Here is a 10,236-nt window from a genome sequence, read left to right on the forward strand (position 1 = left end):
CAGTAAAACATGAGCTCTTATTGTGAAAGGATCAGATCTGAGCTCAAACCTGTCGGACGAAGAGATTTTTTTTTTTTTTTTTTTTTTAGATGCGTGTCAAACTTTTTTCTCTTTTGGCACCACGACTCTAATTCAGTCTGTGTTTGCAGAGAGAGCAGCAGAGAGGCTTCAGCTCCTCTAACATTTATTTACCTGCTGAGACGTTTCTGACCTCAAGCTGACCCAGAGACAAAATGGAGACAAGTGGCTCTAAAACTGGAGCTTATCACGTTACAAATGCTTAAACTACTAGAGAAAATATACATTTAATCTTTTACTGTAACTTTGTTTGAGAAAGTTTGAAGATTCACTCACACAGCGTTCAGAAATGATAACAGTAGATGTTACCGTTAAACATTGTGTTGATTAAATGAGTTGTTGTTTTTGTCTACTTATGTAACAATTGCAAATTTGAGCAAGGTTTCCAGGCACCACATATTTACATATATTACATAAATAGACTGTTTTTCTTCTTCGCAGTCCTGCAGTACATCAGATGAAAATGTTCCTGTTTTGTATCTATTGAATTACCAAATGTATTTCTTTCTGCTAAATGCCCAAAAAATTAATAAAATGTGTTTTTAGAGAAAATGTTTCCGCCTATCCCAGGATGAAAATGTTTCAAATATTTATTAGATAACCTGTAGGAAAGTTTTTAATTTCACTTTATCAATAAAATAACTACAAAAGAGGATTTGCTGCATGATCTAATTGTTTTTAAAATAAATAACAACTGAAATTACTGATATACGACTGTTAATTATTAAAGATATTATATTAGGGAAACAGCTGGGAGCGTTAAATATAATATAACTATCGTATCGTGCAGCACAAACATTTGACCCCAATTTAGTTTGTTTGGTGGGGGAATTGGTTGACCTTTGACCTCTAAACTTTTATTAATATCTTCAAAACAAAAGCAGCACAAACGAACATTTTAGCAGCACAAACATAGCAGAGTTGATGGATACCAGTTTTGTTTAACTTCATTATTACGGTTGACCTTTTGTGACCTTTGAGACCTTTATTAATGTCTTTGAAATGACCGCGGCACAAACAAACATTTTAGCTACACCAATGTTTTTGACACCAATTTTGTTTGGTTTGTTAAATCTTTATAACTTCACTCAGGTATAAAAAAATATATAAAGATTTATATTAACATACAAATCCTCTGTGTATTAAATCTGCTGTTTTTTATTTTATGATGCAAATATTGTTTGAGCCGAAGTTAAGTTTACTCCCAGTTGAGATCTGAATATGTTTTACATTACAAGAATTCAAATATAAATTTATTTGTAAATTCACCAAACAACAAGCAAGCAAAAGAGAAAAAAATAGTCTTTTTCAGTTTTTATAATTTAATCATTATTTCCTAAATAAGGATGAGAAAGAAAATATTTGACGGTTACAAGCATAAATAACTTTGATTCATGTTGAATTTGTTTGGGTTTGGATTGTTTTCTTTCCTTTTATATTTCTCTTTTGTGATTTTGTATATAAGAAATTGTGTGTTTTCAGTTTTGATATGTAATGATTTATGAAGAAGTAGTTTAGTTTAGGGCTGCACAGTGGCGCAGTTGGTAGAGCTGTTGCCTTGCAGCAAGAAGGTCCTGGGTTCGATTCCCGGCCCGGGGTCTTTCTGCATGGAGTTTGCATGTTCTCACTGTGCATGGTGGGTTCTCTCCGGGTTCTCCGGCTTCCTCCCACAGTCCAAAAACATGACTGTCAGGTTAATTGGTTTCTCTAAATTCTCCCTAGGTGTGAGTGTGTTGTTTGTCTTGTGTGTCTTTGTGTTGCCCTGCGACAGACTGGCGACCTGTCCAGGGTGAACCCCGGGACGCAGCTGGGGATAGGAACCAGCAACCCTCCCGACCCCATTAGGGAAGAAGGGTGTTCAGATAATGGATGGATGAATAGTTTAGTTTAATTTGATGTATATCTTTTCAGCCATGTTGTTTAAATTGTTCTAGTGTTTTGAAGTATTAAAAAACAAATTATTTAATTAATGATTTTTCAGTTTCACAATAATTAAACTGGATATTAAACTTTTCCCATCCTTTATCAGCTTAGCTGTTACTTTAAGCTTAAAAAAGGAGAAAAGAAAAGAAAAAAATCACCAATAGTTACACATCCGCCTTAAGTTCATCAAACTGAAATAAGAACAGGAAGCTGGAAAAGCAACGTATTCAGGTCCTTTTTGTGAAAATTTTGTTGTACAGTATTCACACAGCAGACATAAAATTCAAACATGCTTTTGTTTGAAGACTGTGAGCGTGTGAACAGGTGAATAAATGCTCCAGCCATCTGCTTTGTCCCAAGTCTTTTACCAATGTCCTTCCTACGTGCCTGAACACGAGCTGCAATGTTTCTGGCAAGCAATCAAACTTTGAGCTGCTCAGAATAAAAAAAAAGCAAAGCTATAACATTATAATCGATCCTAAACACCTCCAAACAAGCAAATTATTCATTTTAAAAATCAAAAAAATTGTAAAAACAGTAACTCTTCATGAATTTAACTTTGTTGCTAATTTGCTACAATTTTTTGCATTAAGAAAGAAAGAAAGAAAGAAAGAAAGAAAGAAAGAAAGAAAGAAAGAAAGAAAGAAAGAAAGAAAGAAAGAAAGAAAGAAAGAAAGAAAGAAAGAAAGAAAGGAATTTGGAAGCAAAACAGTTTCATTCACTCATCAGTGGAGGCACTGATGTTGCTAAAACTACAGGCAGAAAATTGACGTCATCGTTCATGATTTCTCCTTCTGCTCTCTGATTGGCCCGGTTGAAATTCTACCGGAAAGAATTGAAGTGAATAGGAGAAAGTCCCGACGGCTAGCCAAGCTAGTTCTTTACCAAAGGTAAAAATTCAACCAAATATCTTTAGTTTGGACACTGAGCACACCAGTTATAACCAAGAAAATAATAACAAATATTTTGGATTTTCCGCCGTCGAAACTCACCCGACTTTGTCCTAAGCGGACCAACTTCCAGACCCGCGGAGCGTCGCACCACCTTTGGAAAGCGGCAGAAAAACCGCGATATTCCCCTCACCCTTCTCCCAAAGTATTCAACGAACCCCATCAGCCCCACACTCTGCCCGGATGTTTCCACCTCTGAAAGATAACTCCCATCTACAGACGCCCAGATCCGGAGAATCATCCTCCCTGAGACGCTTCTCGGCCAGCGGCGGCGTCCACAGTGATCCACCGGCTCTCTTTGCGAGTCATTATCTGTCCGTGGGGGCCGTGGAGCCAAACTGTCAGAGCCACTGAACAAACAAGAGACGCCGGCAGCTGACAGACGCCCACTGAGAGCCGGTGGAGTCGGATTATACTGAAGAGGTTCCGACAATCAGCTCCGGTATTTTTCACAGAGGTTCAAAATGAGATTTAACGATGTGAGGATTTACTGCTGATTTCCTCAAATAAAGTCAAAATTCTATAAGATCTAAGATGCTGGGATGGATGTTTGAAGAAATGGTTTAATACATTTGTAGGTCTGCAACCAACGATTATTTCAGTAATCAATTATTCAATTGATTATTCAGACGATTAATTGATTAATTGGATAAAAACATCAGTCATATTCTGTAGAATTTTCATTTAATCGCTTAATTCTTTTTTCTTTTTTACGGTGGAGTATGGGAATATACTAAGACAAAAATTAAAAAGAATAATATTACAAGAATAAAGGCAGAATATTTTCAGAATAAAGTCAGAATATTACAAGAATAAAATAAGTCAGAATATTAAATAAAGTCAAAATTATGCTAGAAGAAAGTCGTGATAATATAATTAAGTCAAAAAGTCATAAGACTAAAGTCATAATACTATGATTTTATCATAAAGACTATATTCTCAAAATATTACGACTTCTCATATTACAACTTTACTCTTGTATTATTTCGACAATAAAAAGTAAAATTATGAGAATAAAGTCAGAATATTAAGAGAATAAACTCATATGAGGATAAAGTCAAAATAATACCAGAATAAAGTTGTAATAATATGAGAATGAAGTAATATTTTCAGAATAAAGTCAGAATATTAAGACTTTATTCTCAAAATTTAAACTAATGCTGTCAATGAGAGTTCAAAATTAAATAACTGTCTCATTAAGGAGACTTTTTCCATGAAAATAAGAGTGGACAGAGTGAGCCAAAGCTCCAGTTTCCTGCAGAAATGGCTCCCGACAGCCTCTTGGCTAATGAACACATGCTCTAATGCAACATTAAAGCCAATCCAACAAAGATACCTGCTCTGTCTGCAGGTTTCTGTTACTGCACGTCACTGAGAAACAGACAAAAACCATCAGTCCTCACACTCAGAGGCACAAACACTGAAACAGGAGCGCCAAAACTCAAATTATTAAACGATTACATTCAATTCATCACTTGGAAAAACATGGAAAATAAAGTTTAATATGTAAAGCTTTCAGAACTGCTATATAAAGAACATTACTTTATCATACAAAATGTGCTTTGCACTGCAAGAACACAACATCTAACCAAGTATTTTATTTTAAGTGTGTAAATAACTTAGTACACTTAAAGTAAGACAAAACTAACTTACAAGTAACTTATTTATTCCTTAATATTGATTTTAAAAAGTTTTAGTTCCACTGACTTTTTTCCCCACTAAAAATATGGAAATATTTTGTTACAAGTGGAAAAAAAATCAGTGAGTGGAACTAGTACTTTTATTTAAACCACTATTAAGGAATTACTGACATAAAACAATCTCCTACTTCTTGCTGAAGTTACTTGTACATTAATTTTGCCTTAATTTAACTGCACCAAGATATTTAAACTAGAAATTAGGCAAAATCTTCTTGGTAAGATTTTGTGTTTTTGCAGTGTGTACCTTTGATTAACAGAAAAGCATCGATCAGGTTTTGGTCTAATTCCAGTTTTTGATTTTAGTAAAGCTCTAAACTAGGAGTAATTTCTGTATAATCAGTAAATCCTGGATTATCTACAGTACAAATTATCTGAGACGTTTTCTACAGGATTTTATTCAATTTTGAGCTGTGAGATTCATTTGAAAAAGGTTCATTTTTAAGGTTGGAGAATTGTTTCTGTCTGAACAGTGAATTCTTCATTTATCAGACAAAAAACAGGAGAGTTTAAGGTACAGAGAAACTCAAGCAAAAAGACATAGCAAAATGTAAAATATTTCAATATCCAAATAAGACTCGCTCATCTGGAAAAATTAATGTTCAACTGAGGAAAACTTCTGCTCTTGCTGCCTTATAAGTGACTGTTTCTTGCGTTAATAAGTGAATAAGTGACCAATGTAAATATCAGCAGTGAAGACAAAAGTTTTTCCTTTAATGTTTGTTCTTGTAGTTGCTTATTCATTTCCTTGATTTGCTGGAGGTTAAGCAGAAAAAAGACATTTTTGGGACATTGTGTTTTTGCAACTTGTCTTTCTGTAAAAATAATATATAAATAATATTAATAATGTGTGGAAAATGTAAACTAGCTAAAATGAACAAGTCAAACTCATAAGATAATAAAGCAAACAGTTGGAATATTAAGTTTTTTCTGAACTAAAAGTATTAGAATAAAAAATTCTAGTGTTAGCTAGTTAGCTAGCTAGCTCTAGCTTTCCTTATTTAAAAAATGGCAGAAGCTGAAATTATTGCTTTCACAATTCATGTAACACGTTGCTATGGCAACAATAAATTCAATAAATTATACATCAATAAAATACAGTTTTTTGTTAGTACCACTTCAGTGTCAAAGTAGGGAAATTTTAAAACATAAATACACAGGATTTGAATCTAAATATAGCAACTTAGCTAAATAGCACTAGCTAGCTTCATAAAACAAAAGAGGTAAAACGTGATTGTTTTTCTCCATTTATTAAGGTTGTTGATATGCCAGTTAAAATTGACTAAACTAAGGTTTTTATCAATGTTGTCCATCTATTTTATTTATTTGAACAGGAAAAGCATTTTAGGTGGGCTTTTCACATATTATAGATTAGCTGTAACTTGCTAGCCTGTTAGCTAACATTAGTCAATTTCAAAGCACAGGAAATCAGAAAGCTTGTTTCTGGCTTTCTCCTGTATAATCAGCTTATATCCTCTGTTTAGCTAATAAATTGATTGCAGTGGACATCAGCCTGTTTGTGGTTGAGCTTTTGTGGATTCACCTATTCCTGTATTTTTCAGTGGAACATTCTTTTTCCTTGACTCTGATTGGCTAGCTACATGAGCTAACTTAAGGAAGAAGTTGGATGTTAGCCTAATGTGGTAGTGCTGTGACATATTTGTACTGTTTATTGGCACATATGAAAGTATATTTGGTGTTTGAACTATTAAAATAGTCAGTCCCTCTATTTTTAGAGGGAACTTAAGTATTTGTGGATTTAAGCAACTGACATCCCTACAAATGCAGGATTCCACTGTGCTATAGCATTTAAGCTAGTTAGATGGTACTATGTTGTTTGTCTATGTTTACAAAGAACATATTTTCGGTTAGTTATCATTTTAATGAAAATAATATTGAAAGTGAAGCTAAAAACAGGAGAGGAAAAGGCTTAGCATCAAAATCCAAGTGACACAAGTTTCGAAATAAAAGAATATGGCAAAACTTCTTCCATAACTTCCGCCTATTGTTTGTCAGATAACATCACACAAAGAGAGGGAAATGTAGACGAGTCAGTCAGGCTAGTTTTGTTTTGTTTTTTTAAAACCTGAACTAGTTCACCTGCATACTGTCCACATTCCTGACACTAAGCATTTCAGAGCCCTGCCTATTAATAACTACAACTTCTGAGCAGTCGGTCTTTACAAACGCCAAACTAAGTTAGGTGTTATGTCGACTTTGTCTTGACACCAGCCAGTTCTTACAAAGTATTTCAATCCCAGCTGTGAATACAGAGAGGCTGTTATGTTCAGATTAAATTATTTAATGCATTTTTTTCATACAATTCACAGGATGACAAAATGAGGTTGTGAGTTTAGGCTCCGAGTTGTACTTACAGCAACATCAAAAAAAGGTTTTGTGTAGTTATTAAATTGCTGGAGAGATTATGGTTCTTAAACAAGATGAACATAAACAAACTGTTTAAAGAAGCTAGCCTCAAACTGCCATTAATTAGCAAATTGTTTTCATCCTTAGATTGATATCTCTGAATAAAATCCAGGGTACCTGGTATAACAGATCTAAATGATAAATGGAGTCCACCAGAACATAATATAAGTTTAAATGGAGTTTATCATTGAAGGCCTAGGTTTCCTAGAGTTGAAAGGTCTAAAACAGATTTAGGTTATTAAACAATGTCCCAATCTTTGAGCATCTTAATTAAATCAAATCTACAAAAACATGGCTATCTATTCCAGGCAAGACAAGGCAAAAATACATTATGGAAGAAGACCAAAAATGTAATTTCTGCCCTAATTTCAACACACTGTATAGTGGGAAAGTAACGCTGTTATGTTGAAACATCATGCTGTGGCGGATACTTTTCATTACCTGGAAGATCCAGGAAGAAAACCTTTTAGAAACTATTAAAGATCTGAGACGTTGTGAAGACTTTTATCCAATTGAATAATCAAGACCATCGTTTGGTCTCCATTCAATCTGAGTTTAACTGTTTTTAAGGAAAGATGGGAAACATTTTTAGTGTCTGTACAGGGTAACTTTATCCCTAAAGACAGCCGTAGATTAAGTCAAATTTGGCTCAACAAACTAGGTTTCATGTTTGATTTGTTCCCTTTAAAAAAAAAAAGAAAAAAGAAAAGTAATTTCTATTTCACTTCACAACTGCGCTACATTTTGTTTACCTGATAATTAAAATCCAAACTCATTGAGGTTTGTGTTTGTCTCTAATGAGTGAGTTTGGACCTCCACCTTACCTGCACAGGTGAGTCCGTGTTGGAGGATATAATTACAGCACACATCGCACCAGTTGTTCTCGCCTCCGAGCTCGAAGGTGTGTCCCTCCCCGGTCTCCTCCTTCACTCTGGGGTCCTTTTCTCCGGGGGAGAAGATGGTCCTCACGTCGGGGGCTCGGAACCGGCTCTTCCTGCTCCGGGGTGGCCCCCCACCTTGCCCTTCGATCCCGTTTTTAGCAGCTTCTGCCGGCTTCTTCCTCTCGGAGCTCCGGGGATTCTCCTCTCTCGGACTCCAGACCTCCTCCAGAGTGGCCGATTGCGGGGAGGAATGCCGCCGGACCACTCTCACCACCACCGCGCCCTTGTTGGCCTTGGAGATCCGCATCCTGGCTCCGGGCGGCGGCCACGTCGTTTCGCAGGGAGCCTCGCAGGTCGTCGGGCTCAGCAGGGATGTGTTGATGCGAACAGGATCCGCTGCCGAGTCACCCGTGGGGGCGTTTTCACGGATCCGAGGCGGGGGGTTAAACATTATTCCCTTCATGCTCGGCTGGGTCGGACGGGACTCTGACACCGAGCCGCGTCCTGCCGCTTAAAGTCCGCGTTGGTTGTCGGAGAGCAGGTTGATCTGCCGGAGAACGGGTTGGATCTCATTTCAGACTCCACAGCGGCCAGCATGACACGCTCCGCTTACAAAAATGCAAATTTAAAGTTCCTTACAAACACTGCAAAGTAATAAAACCCAATTTAAATTACCCACACTGTCTATGCAAAAGGTAGGACTTACAAAAATAATTCGTAATCACGCTTTTGCTTGTTTTATTTTGTAGCTCTCTAGCCTGTAAAATACAATTTATAAAGTAAAGCCAATAATCTTACGGTTAATTAAAAATAATAACAGTCTTCAAATTTTTATGTGAACGAACAGAAAAAACTTAAATCTAAATGTCCGTTTTGATGTAAAAACGCAGTTTGACACGTTGTAATTCCGATTTTGATCACATGAGGGCGCTGTTTCAACCTGAAATAAGTTTCTGTTGCAACTAAAACGCAAATTTTAAAGGCTTTACATAAATTGCACAATAATAAAGGCATCTCAAATCACCCACACTGCATATTTAAAATTTAAGCCTCTAAAAATAATTCAGTCTGCTTTATTTTGGTTTTAAATGTAGTTTTATGTGTTAAACACCTTTTGTAAGCAAATAAACCTACTGTTAATTTTGAAAAAGACAAAATAAAATCTTAAATTTCATAAAAATACATGGAAAAAAGTTAATATAAATGTCAGTTTAAAAGCTAAACCAAGGTTTACATAGTTGTAGTTCCTTTATTCATCACCTGAAAGGAGCTTCTGTTTCTGACATAAAATTTACTTTACAAAAATTAATAAACTCACTTAAATAAAGGACTCTGTCCATTCTTAAGGTTAGCCTGAAAAAACTGACTTTTAAGTTTTTATTATAGTTTTCATTGTGAAACTTGGCAAATCAGATAATCAAATTATATTATTTGTAAATATGTTAGAAATGTACACTTAAATATTAGGTTAAGTGTTTAATAAAAACAAATTTGACTGAATTCACACATAAGCTTCATTTTAAATCTATATTTTTAATCAACTTTTGCATTAGTTTAAATGACACCTTCTGTGCAAAATCCATATATGTAAAAGGAAGTAAACATGAACATAATTCTTCATAATTCATTAGTTTGAAATTACAAAAAGATAACATTTTAATATTATAAAACAATGTAAAAACAGTTAAGGTACAAGTCTAATCCTGCTCCCTCTGTAAACTTACCTTACTTGATATTAAATTAAACAAATCATATCTAAATTACGATCAAATTCTCATTTTTTAAAAATCAAAAACCAGTTAAATCGGCACCTTTAGATACTTGCAGTTCATTTTATGACCTCATGACGGCGCTGCTGTACAACATTAGCTATGAAAATAATTAAGACCCCGTTACAAGAGACAGAAGTTACAGTGAGAAGTTTCGGCATTACGTTATTTTATATACAGAGAATATAAAATGAATATTTTACACTCAACATCAAGTGATTAGATTTAAAATGGATTTTAACAATTTATTGCAGTGAATTACAGTTAAAGTTGTATTTTAGTTAGTAGTTGTACTAATAACAATCATTTTTGTTTTGCATAGATTTTCTTCAACACAACTTATGGTTAATTTTTATAAAACTATGTTCTTATTTGAACAAGTTGGGTAAACTTTAAGGTATTCCAGAGAAGTGTTTTCAGTTATTTTCTCATACTCAGTACAAGATAATTGGAGAAGTTTATCAAAATAATATTACAGTAAAAGTAGCTGTAATTAAAAGTTAACTGTGGT

The 10,236-nt window shown here is 34.7% G+C and overlaps 1 protein-coding gene across 1 annotated transcript in view; it reads right to left on the reverse strand.

The window, feature by feature from the left end:
- Positions 1-8,480, reverse strand: part of rassf3 (Ras association domain family member 3) — a 58,862-nt gene extending 50,382 nt beyond the window's left edge. Inside the window, exon 1 of the mRNA XM_044107791.1 lies at positions 7,900-8,480. Within this exon, the coding sequence (XP_043963726.1) occupies positions 7,900-8,419 (520 nt within the window). The 5' untranslated portion in view covers positions 8,420-8,480. The remainder of the gene's footprint in view (positions 1-7,899) is intronic.
- Positions 8,481-10,236: the final 1,756 nt, after the last annotated feature.

Source organism: Gambusia affinis, linkage group LG23, assembly GCF_019740435.1.
Source record: "Gambusia affinis linkage group LG23, SWU_Gaff_1.0, whole genome shotgun sequence".
Taxonomy (NCBI): Eukaryota; Metazoa; Chordata; class Actinopteri; order Cyprinodontiformes; family Poeciliidae; genus Gambusia; species Gambusia affinis.